This window comes from Sarcophilus harrisii, chromosome 3 (genome assembly GCF_902635505.1).
Source record: "Sarcophilus harrisii chromosome 3, mSarHar1.11, whole genome shotgun sequence".
In the NCBI taxonomy this organism is placed as follows: Eukaryota; Metazoa; Chordata; class Mammalia; order Dasyuromorphia; family Dasyuridae; genus Sarcophilus; species Sarcophilus harrisii.
The window spans coordinates 404,016,570-404,043,008 of NC_045428.1; the positions used below are offsets into that span (position 1 = coordinate 404,016,570).

Here is a 26,439-nt window from a genome sequence, read left to right on the forward strand (position 1 = left end):
TGTGTTCAGCACTCCCTTTTTTAGAATTTTGCCTAATTGATGGCTTAAGATTTTTGCAGTTGACTCAGCCATGGACAAAGATATTTCCTGGCTATTTCAGGGATTTCAGGGATATACTTGGGGATATCTTTCATTTGAGCCTGGTGTAGGAGTCCATAAAATAAGTAGATAATATTTGTGTTTAGTATAGTACCAGGCACTTAGTAGTCACTATATAAATGCTAGCTATTGTAAGGGGCTGGAGTCAAGTGAGGACCTCTAATTCTGGTTGTAATGAAATGAATGAAACACCCATCCACCTACAAAACAAAAGGTTTGTTTAATTATAAGAGGTGAAGGACATATCTAGCCATTATTAAGGTGAGCACTGCTTCCTTCCTTTTGTTGCTACCCATGGTGGTACAGGGTCAGAAACCTGAGAGAAGAGTTGTTCTGGCTATTCTTGTCCTTCGACAACCAGGAAGTCAATAGTACAAGGCTTAGTGCCCTGAGTTTTTTAAATTTTGAGGACAGTTTCAATATCTTTTAAGGAAAAACTAGCATAATTTATATGAGGCAGGACCTTAGAGTATTGTGCCCACCACACTTTGTGTATGAACTCACTAAAGATAGCAAAATAAAGTTTATCTTTTTATTATCATTTACCATAGTCCCATATACCCTGAGCAGTTTTTTTGAACCTCTGCTTTTCTCTTTTTAAGAAAACTTTTAGCTTATTTATTTTTGAAGTGTGAGATATTTACAGTTAAATGACTTACCCAGGGTCACACAGCTAGTAAATGTCAAGTATTTGAGATTGGATTTGAACTCAGGTCCTTTTGACTCCAGGATTGATTCCACGTAGATACCCCTCCTACCTACTACAACAATCCTTTCTCCGAGTGCCCCCACCTCCCACTTTTTGGTGTCCTTACCTTTTTTTCCTTAGCCTCGACCCATTCCAAATTTGGTTCCTGACCCTGTTCTTTCAGAGCTATGTCATACTCTTGTTTAATCCTCTGTTACTTGTCACTGTTGCCATCTTTGTACACGTCTGCTTTAAAACTGAATTACTTGACGAGTTGGCTTCCCCATTAAGCTATCAATTCTCTGATAATAGGGACTGAATTTGCCATTCTGTGTCTGTAGTGCTTAGCACAGTGCCTGGCACACAGTAGATGCTTAATAAATGCTCATTTAGAGAAATTTCTCATTGGAATTGTTTGTCTTTATGACTGTAAGATTTCATTTTTAAGAACTTTCCATTTGTCCTAGGCTAACTTTCCTGATAGAATTTTAGTCTGTGGGATTGCAACCTTTTCTTTTCTTCCTACATGGTTAATAAATATTTGGAATTAATTTAATGTAGTTCAAAGCCACTAGAAGAATAGACTTTTTTTCCCCCTTTAATTTATTGTGGCATTCAGAAAGGCCTCCTCACTTTTATGAAATAATACAATCTTGGAAAGCATAGGTAAATTTCTACAGTATGGCATGTTGCATTCACATACTTTACTATCAGTAGAAATTAAATAAATAAATAAATAAATATTATAAATATTTGTATTTAATATATAAATGTGTAAAGGTGATGATGAGTGATGTTGCAGGTAATAACTAACATTTGAACATATACAAGGCAGATGAAACAGGGATATCTGTGTGTGCATTGCTTTCCTCCTGTGTTCCTTAAACATTTATCAGCATACTCATTATCAAAGGGAAGAAATGAACCTGTTAGAGCAATTAGGTGCCTCAATAGTGAGAGCACTGGCCCTGGAGTCAGGAAGAACTGAGCTCGAATGTAGTCAGACGTTTGATGCTAGCTGTGTATCTCTTGTTGCCTTGCAAAAAGAATAATAATAATAATAATAATTGCAACCTGTATATACTGACTGCAGGGCCAGCTCTTACAGACTGCTTCTGTAGTTCTTTATGAAACATCATTGAATGAACAAAGGAACAAAATACTGAGGGATAAAAAAAGGAAAACGATTATGTAAGAAAAAATAACTTGCTCCATTTTGCTTTATGTCTTTTTAAGCTATTGATATGTTTTCTCTTTTAATCCCAAAGGTTTGCTGTTGAGGCCCATGATCCTTTAATTGAGCACCTAGTTATGGAAGCATGGAGGAGGATAGAAAGGCAAGTATTGTGGGTAGTTTCCTTGGAAGAGGGCCTGTCTTGTTCATCCTGACCTGAACTCTTTATGTAGAGGAGGAGGAATTCATATCATAGGTTTGAGGGCCAAAAGCAAGACCTAATGGTGAATTTATTAATAAATAGCAAAAAGGTAGGTGGCAGATAAGTCCTAATTCCAGAAATACAGGTTTGTCCTGGAGCAGCAACTATCACAGGGAAAGAAGGTTTTGGGTATCCAAATGTGGTTGAGTTCATTCACAAGGGCTATATTTTCCAAAGTGACTTGCTTGGTTTACTGAGAATGTTTCCATTTAAAAGCCTTTGCATTTGGACCAGACAATCCCATTCCACTTGTTTCATTTTAAGTTAGTGTAAGTTTTCTGCCACTGAAAGTTTTTTCTGAATTATTAATAGCTGTATTCCTGGAGGATCAGACTCACTAAGGGTATACCTTTTCAGGAATAACATTCTTGATGTCCAAAAAGCTAAAGGAGATTGAAATATTTAGGGACATAATAGGGCAGGGGTTGAGAGTTTTTTTTCCCCCTATCTCAGAGATTTTGGTTTTTTAAAATAACAAATAGCCAAAGGCCACACACATAAAAAGCAATTTAATTTTTTTTTTTTTTTTTTTGCTAATTGGGGGAGGGAGGTTTGAAAGAGAGAAATTCAGGCCTTCTACTGATTCCCCTTTACAGCTAAGAACAGGGAACATAAAGTTTGAATTAATAAATATGACAAATAATTTACAATATGAATAGAGTAAAATATCAGATATTAAAAGAACAATCTTTTGGAAAATTTCCAGTGGTTCTCAAAGTATGGTCTAGAGAATCCTGGGGATCTCTGAAACCCTTTTGGAGGGTCTACAAATTCAAAAATAGTTTTTATTTCCAATATGGTACATGTTTATAAATATAATCCAGATAAACAAAGACTCTTTGGAGAGATCCTCAATAATTTTTAATACTGAAAACTGAAAAGATACTGAAAACAAAAGTTTGAGAACCACTGATTTAGGCTTTCAGAAACAGCCATGGCTCTGGCAGGGAAAAAATAAAAGAAACCCAGATTTTGTTAGTAGTTAAAAAAAAAAAATTCTGTTGTGGCATGAGGTCGTGGCTTCTGTGGAGCAGAAAGAAAAGAAAATCCCATCTAATGTGTTATGATTTTTTTTTTAAATGTGATTCAATAAGTGTTTGAATTGAATTGACTCCGTTGCCCCAAAGAAAGATGAAAGCTCCCTGGTCTTTTATAAACAATGTCAACCTTCCTGTGGGTATAGGATAAGTTAAGGGGAACTACTGATATGTGGAAAGAAAAGAGAGAAAACAGCTGAGATCAGCAATTGATTGGTGGTAGCAATAGAGCTAGTGAGTAACAGACTACATTGAAGATAAGACCAAAGGTAATATTTGTTGGTGGCAAATCTACACCTCTCTACATGTTTCCTTGGAGGAGAGGGATAACTAATCATCTGTAGTTCACAATATAGTGAAAGGGAAAGGATATTGAATTTATAGTCAGAAAACTTGGAGTCATAGATTATCTCTATTACTTCCATCTATGTGGGTTTAGGTACTATCCTTAACCTCTCTGATTTCCTTAGCTATAAAATGAAAGGGTTGGTGGTCTGATATCTAAGGTCTCTTTCAGATTTAAATTCCTGTGTTAAATCATTTCCACCAAAGTTCCTATCATGTACAAGTCTAAGTGCAAGTTATTAAGTGGAAAAAAAAATCTCTTAATCCATGACCTCAAGGTGTTTATTGTAACTTTTGAAGACATTAAATCACAGCTCTGAAGTCATGACTCTGGGCACAAGGTTTCACACTATTATATATAGTAGTTGATAAATAAAAAAATTAAAATTGACCATGCTGTACTTGACAGACCTAGTTTCATATTCCATTCTTATTTTTTGGCCTTTTTATATAGACCATTAAAAAAATGAAAAGCATAGTTAATTTATTTCATTAATTTATTATTTTTTAATAGTTTTTTATTTTTCCAAGATAAGACAAGAACAAAGAAAATAAGCAAAAGAGGTATTAAACTTAAATTCTATATGATCTATAATCCTAGCCCCTTCAAATTTATAGATGAGGAAACAGGCCCAGTGACATGCCTAAGATGATTAGGCTAATAGATGACATCCCTGGGAATAGAGCACCAGTCTCCTAACTTCTAGCTCATTGTTCTTTTCATCATATCACATCTGCCCGCAGCTTTCTCCCAGGATCTAGATGCTCATCTTTCTCTAAGGTAACTCAAAGAGAAGTGTGATAAAGTTGCATTAGTCTCAGAAGAGAAAATGGCCATCTATAGATAATTAATTAGAAAAAGGTAAGCTGCAAAGTTAGAAAAGAGTGAGCCCCCCAAAATGCTAATAGATTAGGACAATATCATTTCATGTGTACTCAGGTCTAAGATATCAGATACCCTTCATTATGTCATCGCTCTCAAAGAGGTAACTGTAAAAAAATTTTGCAGACCTAAAGCTATGGAAACAGTAACATTTGAGGTGTATTCTCTTTTATATAAAAACATGGAGGTCTGAATTGCTTATGCTGGAAAGATCTGAGAGTGCCTTTGCATCTGGTTCAGTGGTCATTTGAAAGTCAGAAGATTTTACCAACAAATGGAGCCATATTAGCCATAATAAGCCATAATTATTTAATAAGCCATATTATTTAATTTGGCACATTGGTAATAAAATAGGAACAAGAGTCAGAAGATTTGAGCATTGAGTGTATGATTTCTGTGGCCAAGTCAGTTGATTTCCACGAGTTTCAATTTCTTCATCTGTAAAATCAGTGTTAGAGAATATAGAATCTGCAAAGTCCCTTCCAGCTCTAAAGCCCTCTGATTCTCAACTCTCAGATTCTGTGATTCTAAGCATAGTTTTAGCATCTCAAGTAGCTTATTAGAACACTGACTACTATGGATGAAAAAACATTTATTAAAACATTTCTTAGTTTCCAGAGAACTTATAAAGTTCTCTGTCTTCTGAACCATTTTCCAGCGGTTCTGAAGCAGGTTTTTCCCCTAGACAGGCATAAGGGAATCAAATGAACTCTGTTTTAAGCAGAATAAGATCATATTAGGGGTCCTTATTTCTAGCAGTGATGCAGCAACTCATAAAACACAGTGTCTGGTGATTAGAAAAACTTCATTGTCCTAGAGTTTTCTAAGGTGTCATAATTGACAGGGCTCTTGCTGAGCTTAATGCTTCCACAATCAATTAGGAGTTCCATAGTTGTAGGGTCTCCCTCCACTTCTTTATGAGCAGCTGTGGCCAGCTCCTTGATGATAAGACTTGCCAAACTTAATTTGGTCCTCAGGTGAAATGATAGCAATAATAATGACAACAATAATAATAGCCAATATTCACATAGTACCTTAAAGTTTGTAGAGCACTTTAAAATATTGTCTCATTTTATCATCACAACTTTTGGAGTTAGTTTCTAGCATTATCACCATTGTTTGTTTATTTTTTTCTTTACAGATGAAGGAATAAGACAAATAGAAGCTTATTGACTTGCCCAAGGTCACAATTAACAGGTGTCTGAGATCAGATTTGAACTCAAGTTCTCCTGACACCAGATCTTGTGTTCTAACTACTCTGGATCCATTCTAGACACAGTTTCAGTTTGGTTGTAACAATTTTTGACAATTTAATTGCTAGCCAAAAATTTAGTGCAAGCAAAGATAGAATAATGAGAAGAAAGTCATTGTAGTCCACAGTATTATTAATGTAGCAGTTATATAAAATATTTTAAATGGTGTTGAGAGATCACTGCCATTGTTTGTTTTTTTCTTTGTTAAAACTTTTTATTTTTCAAAACATATGCATGGACAATTCTTCAACATTAGCCCTTGCAAAAGCTTCTGTTTCAGTTTCCCCCCCGCCCCCGTCTCCCTTCTCCTCCCCTAGATGGCTAGTCCAATATATGTTAAACATGGTAGAAATATATGTTAAATCCAATGTCTGCATGCATATTTATACAATTATTTTGCCACACAAGAAAAACCAAATCAAATCAGGAAAAAAAAATGAGAAGCAAAATTAAATGCAAGCAAACAACAACAAAAAGAGTGAAAATGTTATGTTGGATCATAGCTATTGTTATAAAAAAAATCATAGGAGCTTAGATTTAATGGCACAAGGTACCATAAAAATTCACCTTGCAGATAGAGAAAGAGATTAAAAGAGAGGTTGGGAGTTGCCCACAGTCAGAACCAGGATTAAAATGCAGATCCTCTGACCCCAATCCATGGCTCTGTCTATTGTATCATGCTGCTTTTCATTTAAGATGTTTTTGGGAAAAGCAAAAAAACTCTCTAGAAAAGAATTTTGAAGATCACCCTATTTCTCCTGTGTTTTTTCTGCCTTTCAAAATAACGTAATGTAATGACTATGTTCTGTCATGTCATTTGTTTTTTCTATCAAGAAACATTTTTTTTTCAGAGTAATACTTTTAAATAACTTAAAATTTTAATTCTTGACCATGTGCAAAATGGTTAATGATGTCAGTCTGGACCTCAAATTAGATAACATAAATCTCTTTGCATATTAAAGCACTATATAAAAATACTAGCTGATACTAGTTACTAAACCCATACATGCTTTCTTTGTGTCATGTGCATGTCTAGGGAATATTAACTTCACATTGTCTATAGTTTGAGAAGCAAACGAGGGGCAGCTATATGATGTAGTAGATAGAGTGCTGGCCCTAAATTCAGAAGGACCTAAGTTCAAATCCGAGCTCACACTTAGTACTTCCTAGCTGTGTGACTCTGGGCAAATCATTTAATCCCAATTGCCTGGGCAGGGGAGTGGGGAAAGAGATATAGAAACAAACCTTTTTTTTTTTTTAAAGGGTAGAGCAAAATTTATATATTTATTTTGAAATTCTTATTTAATATTTTTCTCCAGTTACATTCAAAACAATTTTTAAAAAGATTTTTTAGTTCTAGTTTTTTTCCCTTATCCCTATCCACAATTAAGAAACCACATGTGAAGTCAAAACATTTCCATTAGTCAAGTTATGAAAGAAAACCAGTGTCTTGCCTTAGTGAAAATAAAAACCCTCAAGAAAAATTAAGTTAAAAATAAAGAGAGAGATAGAGAAAGTCAAAGAGAATGCTTTGATCTATATTCAGACTTGATCAGTTCCTGCTCTGGGTGTGGATGGTATTTTTCACTATAAATCCTTCAGAGTAGGTGTGGGTGATTATACTACTGAGAATAACAAAGTCATTTACAACATCTAGAACATTGCTATTATTTTGTATACGATATATTTCACTTTATCCATGGAAGACTTTCCAGGTTTGTTTGTTTTTTTTTTTACCTGAGAGCATCCTACTCCTTATTTTCCAGAAAACAGTAATATTACATCAAAGGTACTTGAAGCAGACATTTTTTAAATAACAAAATGACTGTTTATCTATCCATACTCTAAAGTATTGACTCTCAGACTTTTGGATTGCAAAATTCCTTTATATGCTTAAAATTACAGAGGATCCCCAGAAGCTTTGGTTTTATGTGGGCTACATTTATCAATATTTACTATATTAAGAATTGTAGCATTAGTATTATTGTGAAGATAATGTTGGCCTTATCCACCTCCTAAAAGGCCTGAGAGACCCTTCGGGTCTTTGGAATACACTTTGAGAACTGTTACTAGGCAGTTTTCCTCTTCTGGTTGAATAAATACATTTTCTCCTAACTATAAAAATAGGCTTTTCTATAATAATACAGTATCCCATCATTGAGGTAGTAGATCTATTTAAATAATTGAGTGTGCAACTGTAGGGTAAGAGTATAGGTAAATTTGATTCCTAAAACAAAGTAAGAAGTTTGGATTTTATGGTAATATATCAAATCATATCAAATTTGCATAACTGCAAGTTTGAGTTATTTTTAGATGAATTTATTTTCCTTCTCAATACATAATCATGAGTTGAAATTGTCCTAATCCTTTGAAAAATGTAGAAGTTAATCATTCTAGCTGTGTGACTCTGGGAAGTCTCTTGATTCTGCTTGCCTCACCAAAAAAAAAAAAAAAAAAAATCATTGAAGTACAAAAGTGACTGCCTTGTATTTGGTAAGTTTTGGATCGTCTACTTTATGTGAAAGTTATTACTAATGTTATTTCTTTTTGTTCCATGTGATAGGTTTGACTTTAAAATGCTGTCAAAATTCTCCACCTGTCTAGCGTATCAACAGATGCATTTCAGTCCTTTAATGGGAAAAATAGCTGACATTGTAAACAGGAACCTGGATTCAATGCAGGATTTAAGGTAAAGATGATAATAGTGAAATTGAATCCATCCAAATCCAAAGAGATTAAAATAATTCTCATGCAGCCTAAAGATGCATATAATTTACCATCAAATTATATCTTTCTAGTTGTCTCCATCTGGAAATAGTTCTTTTTAAAATTGGCAAAAGAAAATTGTTAATTTTGTGTACTGGTATAATTTAATATGCTAATTTAAAAAACCCTAAAGGTTACTTCAACTTCTTGTCCTTTCACTTTAACAAATATTTATTTGTTTCTATTATCTATAGTTTTAAACATTGTAGGAACTGTGAAGAATATATAGAATGACACTATTTCTTACCTTTGTAGAATGTTTTCTATAAAGTTAACCTTTTCTTTTCAATTTTTATGATAGTATGAAAAGACTATACTGAAAAATTCTCAGCTTTCTTTGTTCTAGTTTTGATAAGCATAGGAAAGTTAAAGGGAGATTTGAAGATATTTTGGCCAAGAGAAGAATAAATATTTGAGTGGAAGGAAAAAGTGGTGATTTTTAGAGTGATACAGAATACCAAAACAAGAATTAAGATGGAAGGGAGTACCTTAAATGAACAGTTTTTGAAGCACAATGTTTATTATTCTTACTTGTTGAAAAGTAAATTACAGAGTTGCTTTTTTTTTCTGATAAGAGAGATTAAAAAAAGGACAATCATGGAAAAATTATTAAGAGCCAAGAGAAGTAATTAGCTTTCATTTATTTGATATCATTGTAACTAAAGAAGGGAAAGCACTAAATCATTATGATACTCATTAGTTGGTTTTTTTTTTTTTTTTCATTTTTCTTCCTTTAGATTTTATGCAATTATTATCAACAGACATTTATTTTGATCTGCCTTCTACCTTCTTATGATGATTGGCTCAAATATAACTGATTTTATAATTATCTTTTGTTTAAAATAACTAACTTCCCTATCCTACTTCCCTCAACAATTATGATTTTTTTTTTCATTTTTAGATTTATTTAAATGGATATTTTAAGTGTTGCCCAGATTCTGAAGTCTGGGTTTTTTAACTACATATACCTGTATTGGTAGAATTTTAAAAAAACCTTTTATGTTATAGAAAATAGTTTTTTATTAAAAAATGACAGTGGTGACAAATGGCCTTTTTGCTTTACATATAATCATCTCATTTGAGACACTCAATAACTTGGTAAGATAGATGCTACAGGTATCATATCCCATTTTACAGAGGAGGAAACTGAGACTCAGATATAGTAATTGACTTAGTCGATAGCAACTCATACAATTAAGAATTGTCAAGGAAAAATCTGAACTTAGGTTTTCCAAACTGGACATTTAGTATCCTTTCTCTATTCCATGGCCTTGTAATGGGAAAATAGTTTGTTCAGTGGATACAGCACTGAACTTGGAGTCAGGAAGACCTGTGTTGGGATCCAGCTTCAGATGCTTACTAGCTGTATGACCCTAGAGAAGCCACATAACCTTCTCTGCTTTAGTTTTTGCTTCTATAAAATGGGGGTAATCATAGCACTTATATCAGAAAGTTGTTGGGAGAATTAAATGAGTAAACGTATGTAAAATACTTTTCAGACTTCACAGTATAAATGATAGGTCCTATTATTGTTGTATATTATACATAACAATAAAAAATAAAACTAGTAACACTTCATATTGAGTACTATCACATGCTTAGGCCAGTCTTTTCTAAAAAATGAACAAAATGACATTCAAGGTATTGGTATCTTGTTATAGTAATTAGAGTGAAAATAAAGACTTCAGGAAAAATAATTTAAAATACACTAAAATGGGAATATTTTACTCACTTTGGTTGGTAGCTGGCACCAGTTTATTTTTGATTATTATGTTAATATTATGCAATATCTTGAATTTTGCTGGTACCACAAAAGTCTAAATATTTTCCTTAAGATCAGTGATTTCAGAAATACCAATTTTAAAATATTGTGTATTTCATAGTTTTCATGAGATATTACTTTATGATCGATTCAGAAGAATAATTTTTATTTTAATCCTATTTCATAGTATATGAGTGATGTATTTGAAAATAGATTATAATACCAGCAATAGATACAATTATTAAATACATGAATAAGGAATACTCTCCCGTTCCAAGGAATAACTTAAATCCTAAACTAAAATTTTTGGTATGGTAGTAATCGCAAATTTGGTTTCTTTTAATACTTTTTTAATCCTGTAAAGAACTTTTTTTATAAACATCATTTTTATTAATAGTTAATCATAATATGGAAAAATGTTGTATAGTTGCTGTACCCGAAAAATGTTCCAAGCTCTACACCCACATATTATAAAAAATTCTAATAGAATTTTGTATTAAATATATATACTGTACAAAAGAAATGAAGTATGAAATTAGTACTTGTAATCTAGATTGCTATAGTTCACACATTTCTTTATGTTTCAGAACAGGTGTGTACTATTTGTACTGAGCACACCACAGAATGAGAATTATCCAAAGTCCATTGATTTTAATATGTGTTTTGGTTTGTCAACAAAATTATAGTTGTTTTCTTGCACGTTTTTCAAAATAATTGTATAAGAACTTATGTATGTGCTTCTAGATGCACTGTTTCATTCACACACAAAAAATGAAATGTTAATATTGGGGATACATAAACAGCAATTTCTTTTTTTTTTTTAATAGCTTTTTATTTACAAGTTATATGTATGGGTAATTTTACAGCATTGACAATTGCCAAACCTTTTGTTCCAATTTTTTCCCTTCTTCCCCCCACTCCCTCCCCTAGATGGTAGGATGACCAGTAGATGTTAAATATATTAAAGTATAAATTAGATACACAATAAATATACATGACCAAACCATTATATAAACAGCAATTTCAATCACAGAAATGCTGAGGAAAAAAAATTGAGCCTTTCAGGAACCCAATAAATTATCATTTCAACTTGTCTTGGATTTTATTTTACTTTGTGTGTGTGTGTGTGTGTGTGTGTGTGTATGTGTGACCATTTCATTATGTTATATTTATAATGGTTTTCCCATTTCTCTTCAGATAAGATCTTTTCCTTCCTTCCTTCCTTCCTTCCTTCCTTCCTTCCTTCCTTCCTTCCTTCCTCCCTTCCTCCCTTCCTCCCTTCCTCCCTTCCTCCCTTCCTCCCTTCCTTCCTTCCTTCCTTCGTCACACAGCTAGGCAGTGTTAAGTGTCTGAGGAAAGATTTGAATTCAGGTCCTCCTGATTTCAGGACTGATGCTCTATCCACTGAGCTGCCCCAGTGTCTTTCTTTAAAAATAAAAAAAAATTACTTTTCTTAAAGCAATGTGTAACTGTTTAAAATTTCTTTTCTTTCTTTCTTTCTTTCTTTTTTTTTTTTTTTTTTTACTTTTTAGGACCTTGTCAGTTTTGATGGTGAATATATCTTCTGTTATCTCACAAAATTTTTGTGAACGACTTGTGAACAAAACAGAGCTTCTTTTAGATACAACAGACCCTCTCCATTTTAATTCTTCAATAAGAATAATGCAGTTTCTCCGAAATATTCGATATAATTATCTGCCATTATTGGAAAAGTGCAATCATATGTTCATCAGCAATACTAAGCAGTTGAATTTGAATACCCTCAGTCTTATTCTTGCACTCTACCAGTCGCTGCAGTTTAATAATTTTCCATTTCAAATATTAGCCAGAGAGAAGCTCTCTAAAATGATTGCTCTTTACTATGATCCTGCTAGCTTTGTAAAATTATTTGTTGCATTGGGACCTTTGGCTGGACCAACGGAAGAAAAAGAGTAAGTCCTTTTGAATATGATTTGCTTTTTTCTTTGGGGAAATATGGAGATTTAGGTCAGGTTATATAAGAAAACTCTAATAAAAGAAAAAAAATGAAAGAAAGGAAGTGAAAAATAGCATACTTCAGTCTGTATTCAAATATTCAAGTTCTTTCTCTGGAAGCGGATAGAATGTTTCATCATTGGTTCTTTAGGATTGTCTTAGATTACTGTTGTTGAAAATATCCAAGTCTGATTCACAGTTCTTCATCAAACATTATTACTGTATACAACATTCTCTTTATTCTATTCACTTCACTATGTAACAATTCATGTAAATCTTTTCAGGTTTTTCTTATAATTTCTTATAGCATATAGTATATGCAATATATTGAATTAAAATAATATACCACAACTTCTTTAGCCACTCCCCAATTAATAGGTATTCCTTCAATTTCCAGTTTTTAGCCACTACAAAAAATACTGCTATAAATATTTTTGTACAAATAGCTCTGTTCTCCCCTCCCCCCCTTTTTTTTGTTATCTTGGGATAGACCCCTACCAGTATTGGTATGTACAGTTTTATAGCCCTTTGGATATAGATCCAAATTGTTCTCCAGAATGACTGGATCAGTTTACAACTCCACCAATGTATAAGTATCCCAGATTTCCCACATCTCCAACATCCAAGATTTTCCTTTTTTATCATATTAGTAAATCTGATAAGTGTGAAGTGGTACCTCAGAGTTTTAACTTGCTTTTCTCTAATCAGTTGTGATTTTAGAGCATTTTTTCATAGGACTATAGATAGCTTTAATTTTTCTGGAAAAATTTCTATTCACATCCTTGACCATTTATCAATTGGGGATAAACTAATATTTTTGTAAATTTGACTCAGTTCTCCACATATTTGAGAAATGAGATCTTTATCACAGATTCTTGTTGGAAATTACTCTTCCAGTTTTCTGCTTTCTTTATAATTTTGGTTTCATTAGTTTTGTTTGTACACAAACTTTTTAATTTTATATAATCAAAATTATATATTTAAAATTTTATAATCTCTTTTTTCTTTTGTACCAAATTCTTCCTTTATACATAAATCTGACAGAGAAATTATTCCATATTTAATTTGCTTATATCACCCTTTATATGTAAATTATGTACCTATTTTGACTTTATCTTAGTATACAATGTGAGATCTTGTTCTATATCTACTGTTTTCCAATTTTCCCAGAAGTTTTTGTCAAATAATAGGTTTTTGTTCTGAAAGCTTGTATCTTTTGGTTTATTGTCATTTATTATAATTTAATTTGTATCTAATCTATTGCACTAATCCACCATTCTATTTCTTAGCCATTAATAAATTGTTTTGATAATTATGGCTTTATAATAAAGTGAGTAATAGGAGTTGAATTAGGGGAATATTCACCATATCTTTTTAAAGTTTATCAAGAGGGATTTTTTTGGAGGAAAGGGGATTTTCTGTCTTTCCTAGGAAAGAGTAGATCTAGTTGAAGCAAGGAGGATAATCTGGTTTTAGGAGAAGATACAGAAGTGGGAGAGTGATGATTAGATGAAATTGTACCTAAGTTCTTTTTGTTCACTAGGGTGTGGGTTTTGTTGTTGTTGTTGTTGTTTTAGCATCTTCTCTTTGAATTACATGATGCCAAATATTGTTTGAGATGAAGAAATAGAAAAAGTAGTGGTTACTACTTTCAGGAATGTTATAGGCTAGTTGGGGAAATAAGAATGTACAATAAAACTTTGAAATAATAGTAAAGTTGATAATTAAATATTATATTGTATGATATAGACAATAACTATCTTAGTTCATAGGAAGGGATAACTATATAGATTGGAATAGTTAAGGAAGTCTTTTTGGAAGAGATGATACTTAACCTGGGTAGAATTTAGATATAGGCAGAGATAATTAAGGAGAGTATTGAACACAGAAGATAAAGCAGGAGGAGATGTTTTCTAAACCCCTGATCTGGGACTGCCTTATAAAATATTCTAAAATGTAAGTGGAATCTTTTGATACTTCATTAACAAAACCCTTGGATAGTGTCCAAAATGGACATTTTGTATTTTGAATTTCCTTCCATATTTTTAGAATATGGACTTGCATACAAATATTAATATCGAGGCATAATAGGCATATCTGTTCACAATTTGTAGAATTATTTGCCTCGCTTTTACAGTAAGCATTGAATAGTTTCCTTATTTCACTCTATTTCAACATATCAAGCCTAATTTTTCAATTTTTAAAGTATCAATACAAAATATTTCTTTTTATTATAGTTGATTTACAGAGAGACATAAAATTAGAAGATGCATATTTTAATTTCTGTTCCATAATACTGTAGTTGTTTCTTTCTGAGATAATGATTGATTCCTATCCTTGTCTAACTATATGAATAAAACCAATAAAAATGAAATTAGCCATTTAATTTTTCTTATGGAGAAGTTTATTTCTTTCCTTTTTATTTTCCGAAGAAATTCCACTCCCAATTTTAGGAAATTTACAAATTTAGGAAATTTTTCAGCTTTTTCAACTTTTTTTCTATTTTTTAGGCTTATGTTAGCTCTCCAAATGGTGATGGATGTATTGACTAGTCAACAAGCATTAGCCGTAGTGATCACAATGGAAGAAATGAATTGCAAAGATTCACATCTGATTGAAAAGTAATTTTTTTTTAAGTTTCTAATACTATAACTAGATTGTATCATTTCAAGAAGAATATGTGTATTTTAATTATTATAAAACTTTTTGCTTGTATAAAGGCATGTGGAGAATTTTCCTGTTTTATAAATGGTTTTGAAGACAAAAAGAACATCATAATGTATGATTGGTTTCCATTAAAGGGAATTCATAGCCATGCAGATTTTGAGTTTCCTTTAATTATATACTAGTGTTATGACATCCACATTTTCATGGATATTTGTTTTCTTTTTAATTAAATAAAAGAATTTAGAACAAGAGAAAGCATATATTTTGTTTAATGTTAGTTAAATTATATATAGGATAACTCTGTTATCCAGTTGTTTATTATTTTTATCTTTCTTTCCTCTCTCATTATCTTTTGCTTTGGGATCACTTAAATATTTTTGATTATTTTTATCAGAGATATGGCTGGGAGTAGAGGAGAAAAGACAGTAAATTGTGCTGTTTAGTAATAACTCTGACAAAAATTGCAGATTGGAGAAAATGGATTTGATGCCAATAGTTTTGGATTAGCTCTTAATTCAAAATGCATTTCTAGTTTTGATTGTTTAATATAAACTGCTAAAAATGAAGCATTTATTATAATAATCATTGTTTAACATTGCTTCCAGAATTGCTTCTATTTTATACAAATACTTGCATGTCTATAAACCAGTGGAACTGGCACAGATAACCAAATCCTTGATCCACTTGAATCTTCATAATTCAGAGTTTTTTATAATTCTCAGAGATCTACTACTTAGGTAAGTTTAAAATAAAACTGTTTGTTTTAGTTTTCATATAAACTATTCCTAAAAACTTTTGGCAATTTAACTGTGTTCAAATATGACATGTCATTTTGAGGGCATAATCTATTGAGATTAAAAATAAAGCCATCATCCCATTTCAGCAGTGAGGTGATTCAAGGCAATTCCAGTAGACTTGTGATGGAGAGTGCCATCCTCCTTAGAGGGAATTATTGAGACTGAATGTGGATCGAAGCATAGTATTTTCATCTTTTTGTTGTTATTTCTTTGCTTGTTCTTTGTTTTTCATGTTTTTCTCCCTTTTGATCTTTCACCAATTCAGATCTTCTACTGCTCTACAACTAATAGCTTTTAGTGAATTGTCAGGGATATAAGAGGTTAAGTATTTCTCCTGGGTCACACAGCTAGTATGTATCTGAGGTTGGGCTTGATCTATCTTCCTCCAAACCTGTTTCTCTGTCCACTAGGCCTTTCTGGCTTTCAGACTGACAATTACTTTTGTAAAAAAAAAAAAAAACAAAAAAACAAACAAAAAAACTTTCATAGTTTAAATGTTTTAGAATATTTTTTAGAAATATTTTTTGTACATAAGCTCATTTCTCTTGTTCCTAATAAAGGTGTTCTATTTGTTGAATAGAAAAAAAATTCATGCTCCCACCACAAATGAGTTTATGATCCACTATTATTTTATTTTTATCTTCCTTCTTAAATTTTTTGTATTTTCAATTTTTGCCACCACATAGTCTAATCAAACAAGTTGTCTAAGTGAGCCCAAATCAGATTAAAACATAATTGAGAAATATTTTTTTTTTACCTGTATAAGTACTTTATTTATTTTATTTAATAGCCTTTTATTTACAGGATATATGCATGGGTAACTTTACAGCATTAACAATTGCCAAACCTCTTGTTCCAATTTTTCACCTCTTACCCCCCCACCCCCTCCCCCAGATGGCAGGATGACCACTAGATGTTAAGTACATTAAAGTATAAATTAGATACACAATAAGTATACATGACCAAAACGTTATTTTGCTGTACAAAAAGAATCAGACTCTGAAATATTGTACAATTAGCTTGTGAAGGAAATCAAAAATGCATGTGGGCATAAATATAGGGATTGGGAATTCAATGTAATGGTTTTTAGTCATCTCCCAGAGTTCTTTCTCTGGGCGTAGCTGGTTCAGTTCATTACTACTCCATTGGAAATGATTTGGTTGATCTCGTTGCTGAGGATGGCCAGGTCCATCAGAACTGGTCATCAATTGAGAAATATTTAACAACAATAAAATTAAAATGTAACAGAATGTAGATAATATGAATGTGTGTTTTTTTTAAGTCAGTATACAACTCTGCAGGGATCCATTTCTATCTGAGTTTGACACTATTTATCTAGTCAATATATAATGTTTAATTCAGCAATTACTTGGTTATTTTAGGCAAAGATACTATGTAAAGAACTAGGGAATAAAAAAGAACTCCAACAAAAATGAAACAATCTGTCTCTTTAAGGAGCTTACTTTCTTTCCTTTTCTTTTTTAATTTTTAATTTTTTAATTTAATAGTATTTTTTTCCAATTACATGTAAAGATAGCTTTCAATAATTTTTTTATATAATAGATTTTTATTTTTCAAAATATATGCAAAAATAGTTTTCAACATTCACCCTTGACAAACCTTGTGTTCCAAATTTTTCTCCTTTTCTCCCGACTTCCTCCCTTCCTAGACAGCAGATAATTCAATATAGGTTAAACATGTTTAATTCTTCTAAACATATTTCTACATTTATCATTCTGCGCAAGAAAAATCAGATCAAAAGGTGAAAAAATGAGAAAAAAAAAAAACCCAAGCAAACAACAACAAAAAGGGTGGAAATATAACGCTGTGATCCACATTCAGTCTCCATAGTTATCTTTCTGGATTTGGATGGTTCTTTCCATTACAAGTTCATTGGAACTGCTATGAATTACCTCATTATCAACATTCACTTTTGTAAGATTGAGTTCCAAATTTTTTTCTCCCTCCCTCTTTTACCACCCTTCTCCCCAAGACAGCAAAAAATCTAATATAGATTATACATGGACAATCATTTAAAACATATGTCCATATTAGTTATGTTATGAAAGAAAAATCGGAACAAAAGAGAAAAACCACGAGAGGAAAAAAAAGGCCAAACAAACCAAAAAAAAAAAAGTAAAAATAATATGCTTTGATTCACATTCAGTTTCCATAGTTTTCTTTCTCTGGATGCAGATGTCATTTTCTATCCCAAGTCTATTGGAATTTTCTAGGATCAATGTATTGCTGAGAAGAACTAAATCTATCATAGTTGATCATCACATAATTTTGCTGTTACTGTGTACAATATTTTCCTGTTTCTGTTCACTTCACTCAGCATCAGCATATGTAAGTTTTTGCAGACTTTTCTGAAATCAGCCTGCTTATCATTTCTTATAGAAAAATAATGTTACATTTATATATCAAAACTTATTCAGCCATTTCCCAATTGAAAGACATCCAGTTAATTTCCAGTTTCTTGCTACCACAAAAAGAGCTGCTACAAACACTTTTGTACATGTAGGTCTTTTACCCTCTTTTATTCTCTGGGAAACAGACCCTACTGGATCAAAGAGTATGCACAGTTTGAATGCCCTTTGGTTGTAGTTCCAAATTACTTTTCATAATGGTTAGATCAGTTCATAACTCCACCAACAATGAATTAGTGTAAGGAGCTTACTTTCTATTAGACAGAATAGTAGGTGACAACAGTGAACTATTTATCATCTGATAAATGTCTTGTTTCAACCTAATGTAATTTATACATAAATTCTTTTTTTATAAAACTTTTCTTTTTTTTTTTTTTTTTTTTATTTTAACAGCCATTTGAAAAATAATGTTATACCTGGTGAAATTTCTATGTTGGTCCATGTTATTGCAACACTTCCTTTCCCTCACTTGGATGAATTAGGGCTTTCCCGAGTGGAACCCATTTTACCACAGTGTAGTTTAAGTGATCTATGTACTTTGGCATCATCTCTTTCAAAATGGTTTCAATATGACCATTCATATTTGGACAATATCAAACTACTTCCACAATTAAGTGCCTATGCTTATCGGAGATTACAAAAAGCTAACAATTTGAATGTCTTATGGGAAGAACTTAAATATGTTCACGGAGAATGGTTTGAAGAAGAACTTCTTGAAGAAACAATTCTCACCTTGCAACGCTTGGCTGACCAAATCACATATAGAAACATTACCAACTTGACAACTTTTATTGTCAAGACTAGCTACCTTAGTCCTCCAATGCTTGACAAGGTAGCTTCTGTGACAATTCAACAAATCAATAAGGTACTAGTTGAATTTCAGTGTTTCATATTTAGCTTTTGTAAAGATTACAGTCCATTTTATGTGTATTGTTGAATGTCAATGTTTCTTAGCTTTTGTAATGATTGTGGTACAGACAATGAATTGTAGTGGGTGGGATATTCATCTTTGAGTTACAAAGACCTTGACTCAAATTCCACTGCCAGCCTGCCTAGGTCATGACCTCTGTGCCTCTGAGTTTTAAGTTGGTTGTGTATGATCTGCATCCCCACACCATAATTCCCCATAATGGTAAAATTACAGACCCTGTTGGCATGATTTGTATAAATATTATATTAACTGTTAGTAGTATGATTACATGTTTTGTGTGGTTTATGTAGTAGAGCCATCCTGAATCCTTATAGTACGTATGAAGTCATTCTGTGATTTCTAGTTTGATTCTCCATCTTTTTCTATTAGCAATTAAACTGGCTTTCTAAACTTCAGCTCTCACACCTCAGCTATCACCCATGGGTGATAATTTTGAGAAGCTAATAAACAGACTTTTTATCACATCATTATCCATGGGTAGCCAAACAATTGTTGAAAATGGAAAAGAATGTAGGTGGTCCAGTGACTTTTGAGCACTCGAGAATTTGCTGAGTATCTTTGTAAGGTAAGAAAGATGAGTGAGAAAATTCAACCCACTCTATTGAGTTAAGAAGTCCCAAAGACAAAAACAAAATGTGTTCTGCCCTCAAGGAGTTTACATTCTGTTGTAAAGCATTTAAAACCTGAAAATTATGCCTTTCAACTAAAGTGTTACTTGATGATGTAAATATTGTACAATGTACAATGGGATTCACTTCTGGAGACAGATAATTTGTGTCAAGTTGAGATCTCTGGTAAGGCTATATATTAATGCTGGATGAGATGATAATAAAAATTTCTAGCATCATACCTTTAGATGTTTTAAAATGACTCTCTCATTGAAGTATAGTAAAATAAATTTTAATTCCCAGTTTTAAAAGTAAAAGGATTTTTGCTTTTGTTTTTATTTGTACCTTTAAAATTTGCTATAAATTGCTAAATGAAGGTCATCTTCTAGTGTGTATTTTTTTTTTTTAAAGGATAGTGGTGTCTTTGGTTCTTGAGATGCCATCTGGCATTATAAGATACAGTTTTATTCTGTATATGAGAATTGTTGATATGAATAAAATAATTTTATTCAAGCACAATATGCCTTGTTAAAAGTTTTTTAAAAACCCTCTTCTACTTGCATAATTATCTGATTAGTTAGAAGTATTAAGTATTGCAAATACCAGTAGTGTATTGGTTTATTTTTCATTTGTGGATGAGTTGAAATTTTTGTTATTAGAGAGAGAAATCCTGAATAGATAACATTGTAGATCTACTGCAGTATTTTGTTATATCTACTGTAATTCTGAGAGAACTTTATCACTAATAAATTCTATTATTAAGTTGTATTAGATGGCTTCTAGGCCCCATGTTTATGATTCTATAATCTAAGAAGTTTTATTGAATTAATATTTAAAACGTAACAACTTCATTCTTTTTGTTCAGATCCATCCTTTGGCACTCCATTCTATTTTGCTTCCCTTCAGTGTCCTTAACTATGATCCGCCCCAAAAGGATGAATTCTTTGGAACTTGTATCCAGCACCTTAACTCACATTTAAGTAGGTATATTTTGTTGAAATGAACTGTTGGGTTTGAGAATGTTTTCATTGTGCAATTTTAAGATGAGTATCAATATCTGGTGATAAAGAAATCATTCATTGTTGAGTACTTTAAAAAAATAAATTTAGGCATTCCATCCATATTCAGTATGTATTATAAATTATACTCTTTCCTTTGTCTTCATTCCCGGTGAATCTAATCTCTTCCATATTTTTTGGAAGATAAACTTAAACTTTGACTTAGTTCTCATGAAACTACATCCTGGAAGTTCCTTATTGTTTACTACATAATATCATTTTGATGAGGTGATGAGATGATGAGGTTGGGCAGGAATGAGTGAGGTTCCTTCTCTCTGAGACATGAGTTCTGAGTGAATTTGCTAAACCCAGAGGCTATGGTAAAAAGCTTCATTGTTAAAGAGACTCTAAGAGGGATTCTCTAGGGGTGGGGGTGGGGGTGGGGGACATGTCTCAAGGAGAGATCTGCAAAGAGTCATTTTTTGAAGACCCATTTTATGTATGAGTCTAGGGGAAGTTTGATAATTCTCAATTGAATGTGAAATCTTGCCTGGGGTTGTGACTTCCCAACAAGAAAACTTATCTTGCTCTGAGAGGATGCTTTGGAGGTATAGATTAAAGGGGACATTTTTTTTTGTGATTTTACATAATTTTACAGAGCTCACTCAGGTCACACAGAGTTCACTCTCATCAATTTCATTATACCCATATATCATAATTTTTCCCTTTATTATTCTCCAATCAGTGGACACTCTTTATTTTCACTTCTTTAGGAACAGAGTGCTGCTATGCATGTGTTGGCATTTGTTTCTGTCTTTTGACTTCCTTGAATTATATGTCAAGGAGGAGAATTGCTAGGTCATAAGATTTGGATAATTTATTCACTTTTCTTAATTTACATTCTTTTAGGAGAAACAATATATACACATAAAAGTATATATGACATGTATACAAATGAACAAAAAAAAAATTTTATGTGTATGAAGGGGGAATAGTGGCTGATTGAAGCAGGCATGATCTCATGTACAAGGAATCATCAACTGAATTTTGAAAGTTACAATATATTCTGAGGAAATGAGGAAAGAGAGCATTCCATTCAAGGTGGATGACATTCTATCCTGTGAAGAATAGCAAGATATCTGGATGAATGGTATAGGATATAAAGGGGAATTGATTAAATACCATTTTGTAATAAAACTAACTCTGCTAAATGCTGGGGATGCAAATAAGAAAATCCCTACTGAACTTGCAGTCCAAGGAGTGGAGAAGGTAGAGACATAAGAAAGTTAAAAAGGAATTGAGGGAAGGAAAGTGATATCCAAATAGAGTACAGAGTGAATTCCAGCCCAAGAAGCAGCTGATGGGAAGCTAAGAGTTGGCGGAGCTGGGAGTTCTTAGTGCTTTCTCCAAGCCCCTTCAGTCAGAGGGGTAGAGGGTCATGAAGAGATGTGAGCACCAAAGCTGATGAAATCTGGAAGGGATGATGAAGATACTGATGAAATGCCTTCTTGGGAGTATAATGATGGCAGAATCCAAGTGCAAGGAGTGAAACTGGTGGGAAAAAATGTGCGATAGGAAGGAATTTTGCCAGCTTAGTGGAAGACGGACAGGAGAGAGGTGAACAGAGATAATCCCTAATTCTCAAGTTCTGTAAGATTTTATGATACTGAAGGAACCTTGGGTAGACAGGCTGTGTGTCTGCCATTTGAAGGCCATAAAGTCACCAGGAAATAACTGTCAAATGATGAAGTTTTTCACCATAGCAACTCTTAAAAGCTAGAGGGACAGTGATCTGTGTCAGTGGAAGGAATAATCACTTAAAGGAGATTCAATTCAACAAGCATGTATTAAGTGCCTACTTTGTCAGCCACTCAGCTGGGCACTGGAGGCACAAAGATAAAATAGAAAGCAGCTTTCTTTCACTAAGGAATTTGCATTTTCCTGGAAATCACAGATGTATTTTCAAAGCAAAGATTGTTGCTTTTTTTTTAGTTTGATCAGAATAGTATGAAAAAGGGACATGGAATTATCCTATTCTTCTGGAGTGGTTTTATTTTGATTTTTTAAAATTTTGATTTATTGGAGTTAAGTGATTTGCCTAGGGTCATACAACTAGGAAGTATTAAGTGTCTAAGGATAGATTAGAACTTAGGTTCTCCTGACTTCAGAGCATGTGCTCTGTGCCATCTAGCTGCTCCTTGGTTTTATTTTAATAGATGTGGTCACTATAACTACTACCAGAGGATATTGGATTTTCTGGATTTTCTTCCTATATATATATATATATATATAACATTTTCTAGTTATTGAATTGTTTAAGAATCACTTAACTCTGTCTTCTGATTTTATACATTTGTATTTTTATATATATTTTATTATTATATGCACAAATACTAATTTATACATTATACATTTTATACAGCATATACATATAGTTATTGTTCAATTATTTCAGTCTTTCTGACCCCTCCTGACTTCATTCTTGACAGAGATACTAGAGTGGTTTGCCATTTCCTTCTCTAGCCCATTTTATAAATGAGGAAAAAACAGATTGAGGCAAGCAGGGCTAAGTGAGTGCCCAGAATCTTGTAGCTAGGAAGTGTCTGAGGCCATATTTGAACTCAGGAAGATAAGATTTCCTGATTTCAGGCCTGGCACTCTATGTACTATACCACCTAGCTGCCTCATATACATGCATACAAACACACCAACATATTTGCTACATATATGTGTATATGTATACATGTGCCAGAGCTGCCTCCTGATCTAGCCATTTGGGTCTTGTGCTATTGATATGTGACTCAGAGGGGCAGCTTAGAGGGAAAGAAGTGATTCAATCAGCTGGTGCTAAAAGTCCTATAAATATTTTACTGTTACCAGAGCAATATAGTAGCTCCTCCTGAGTGCCAGCCTCCCCAATCCCCTATTTCCAATTCTACTAGAGGTGCCATCTCCTACCCACTTTCCCCATTTATATACTTTCCCATACATTTACCGAGGCTGCCCTTCACAAAGTTTCTTGGATAATTAATTTTAACATCCTCCGTGTAAAAATCTATGAGTTATCTAGGATTCTACACCTTTCTAAATAACATCTTGGTATTTTTTGAGTATTTTCTTTTAAGAATCTATCTTTTTTCCAGGTCTCTTTGAACCTCATATCTTAGTGTTTCTTGGCTTTACATTGGCCCTTTCTGAGTATTTTCCAGAAGATCTAATAAAGGAAATATTTAACATCAAATTCCTAGCCAAATTGGATTCACAACTTCAATGTACGTATCTTTAATATTTAAAAAAAATCAATTACATATATTTTATATATGGAACTCTAGGTCCAGTTGAGATGAAAAACAATTTTTTAAATGTAATTTAAGGGGGTAAGACGTGGTAAGTCCATATCATTTCTAACCATATGATAATTTTAAAGTAATACAAGAGGCAACAAGGTGTAATGGGTAGTTAGCCATCCTGTCTTTGACACTTCCTATATGACTAAAAAATAGTTTATATGCAATATCAAGTACAATGCTGTAGAACACCCCTTTCAAAAGAGAAAAAAAAAGCACCATTATATTCCATGGCTATAGTAAAAATAACCTTCATTTTTCACCTTTTTGCTTAAAAAATTTATGACAAGGTATTATCACTAACATGATAGATTCATCAGCAAATGTTTAATAAGGGCTTACTAAATTCCAGATTCTGTCCTATGTGTTAGTAGTTTCAAGACAGAAATGAAATGGGGCCTGCCCTCATTTTATTGGGGGGAACCACCATATACACAGTTAAGCATAAACAAAATGAATGTAAGATAATTTTTTGTTGTTGGGGTGAGCAGGATTAGCATCAGCAGCTGGGGATTAGGAAAGATCTTTTGTGGGAATTTTTTGAGCTGAATTTTAAGGGAAACTAGGAATTCAAGATGGTGAGGAGTCGAGGAATACATTCCTAGTATGGAATTTAGTATAGATAGTTTGTGTTAATAGAATGTTTATAAACTCCCGGTTTAGATTTTAATTCTAATTAGTATTTTAAATTTTAGACTTACCTTCATTCTTAAATATGAGAACTCACAGCCGTCTCATGGAATTTAATAGAGCAGTCTGTTTGGAATGCCCTGAATTTGAAATTCCTTGGTTTCATCACGATTATTGTCAGCAGCAGTACAATAAAGGTATGAATTTCTTATTTTTTTTCTTATTATTCTTAATCTTTGTTTTTTTTAAAAAAAAAACTTTTTAATCATCTATTTCATAGTTTATTTTTTTCTCCAATTACATGTAAAAACAATTTTTTTAACATTAATTTTAAAAAATTTTGAGTTCCCAGTTATCTCCCTCCTCTCTTCCACTGAGCAAAGCTAGCAACTTGATATAGATTATATGTGTGCAGTTATGCAAAACATTTTTCCTTATTAATTGCATTGTGAAAAAAACAGATAAAAAAATAAAGGGAAATATAGTATACTTTGATCTGCTTTGGAATTCCATCTATTCTTTCTCTGTAGATACTTTTTTTGATCCTAAATCCTGCAGAATTGTTTTGGATTGTTGTATTGCTGGGAATAGGCAAGTCATTCACAGTTGATCTTATTACAGTATTGCTGTTGCTGTGTAAGTTTTTCCAGGTGTTTTTGAGAGCATACTAATTATCATTTCTTATAGCACAATAGTATTCTGTTACTATCATATACCACAATTTGTTTATCTATTCCCCAATTGATGGGCATCTTCTCATTTTCTAATTCTTTGCCACTATTAAAAGAGAAGCTATAAATATTTTTGTATATGTCGCTTCTTTTTCTTTGTTTTTATCTCTTTGGGATACAGACTTAGTCATGATTTAGTCAAAGGGTATGCATAGTTTTATAGCCTTGGATTTCTTAAAGAGATATTGGTATCTGGGTCTCAGATAATGAGGAAGTAATTATGCCATTGTTACTGTGGGAATTATTTAAGATTTAAGAATTCACTGGAGACTATTGTTAGTAGTAACCTTGAGACCAATAATGCAAGATGAAGTTTATAGGTGAGACTGATTTACCTTTTAGTAATTAAATAGAACCCAGAAAGAATGGCTCATAATTATAATGGAACTTCTTACTATAGCAAATAAGATTATAGTGAAGCTCCAGTTTATTTTTATTTATTTTACAATTTACCTTTTTTATTAATATTATTACCTTTATTATTATTATTTGTAAAAGTTAATTTTACAAATTATCTTTTTTTATTATTACAATTTATTTCGTGAGAAAATATGAACATGTCAATATGCAAAGAAGAACAGAAAAGATTGTTTTATCTAAACCCATGATCTTTTATCACATATCTGATCTTCACCATATTGTTCTGCTTGTCTCTGGTACCTTTTAAATGTCTTTTTGCCCATTTTGGTGCATTTTTACTTTAAAAAAAAAAGTCTTATCACTCTTTGCCAACTCTCCTCATCTCTCAAATAGAGGAATAATATGATTAGTCAAAGCAAATCTATTTATTATATCTGAAAATGTGCAGCTCCTTCTTCACCTCCAGTATATCATCTTTGAGTTTTGCTTAGAGGAGGCATGCTTCATAATCAGCTGCTCTATTTTGTTTTAGTAAGATCTTAAAAATGATTTATAGAGTACTTTTTAATCTAATCTTTAAAGCAATAGCAGTAGTTACTGTTTTTTATAAGGCTTAAGCTCTTAGAAAATCAAAATTTTGTTTCTATTCTGTGTAATTACTTGTTTAGAATAATTTTTATTCCAAGGTTAATAATGCT

At 32.3% G+C, this 26,439-nt stretch overlaps 1 protein-coding gene across 5 annotated transcripts in view; it reads left to right on the forward strand.

Annotated features, from left to right (window-relative positions):
* FASTKD1 (FAST kinase domains 1) overlaps nt 1-26,439 on the forward strand; it is a 58,171-nt gene that overhangs the window by 26,443 nt on the left and 5,289 nt on the right. For all 5 annotated transcript variants that reach the window (XM_023499270.2, XM_023499272.2, XM_012544792.3 and 2 more), the window contains 9 exons: nt 2,056-2,124; nt 8,305-8,430; nt 11,802-12,200; nt 14,754-14,864; nt 15,516-15,647; nt 18,530-19,001; nt 20,541-20,655; nt 23,817-23,945; nt 24,716-24,847. In XM_023499270.2, the coding sequence (XP_023355038.1) occupies nt 2,056-2,124; nt 8,305-8,430; nt 11,802-12,200; nt 14,754-14,864; nt 15,516-15,647; nt 18,530-19,001; nt 20,541-20,655; nt 23,817-23,945; nt 24,716-24,847 (1,685 nt within the window). The remainder of the gene's footprint in view (nt 1-2,055; nt 2,125-8,304; nt 8,431-11,801; nt 12,201-14,753; nt 14,865-15,515; nt 15,648-18,529; nt 19,002-20,540; nt 20,656-23,816; nt 23,946-24,715; nt 24,848-26,439) is intronic.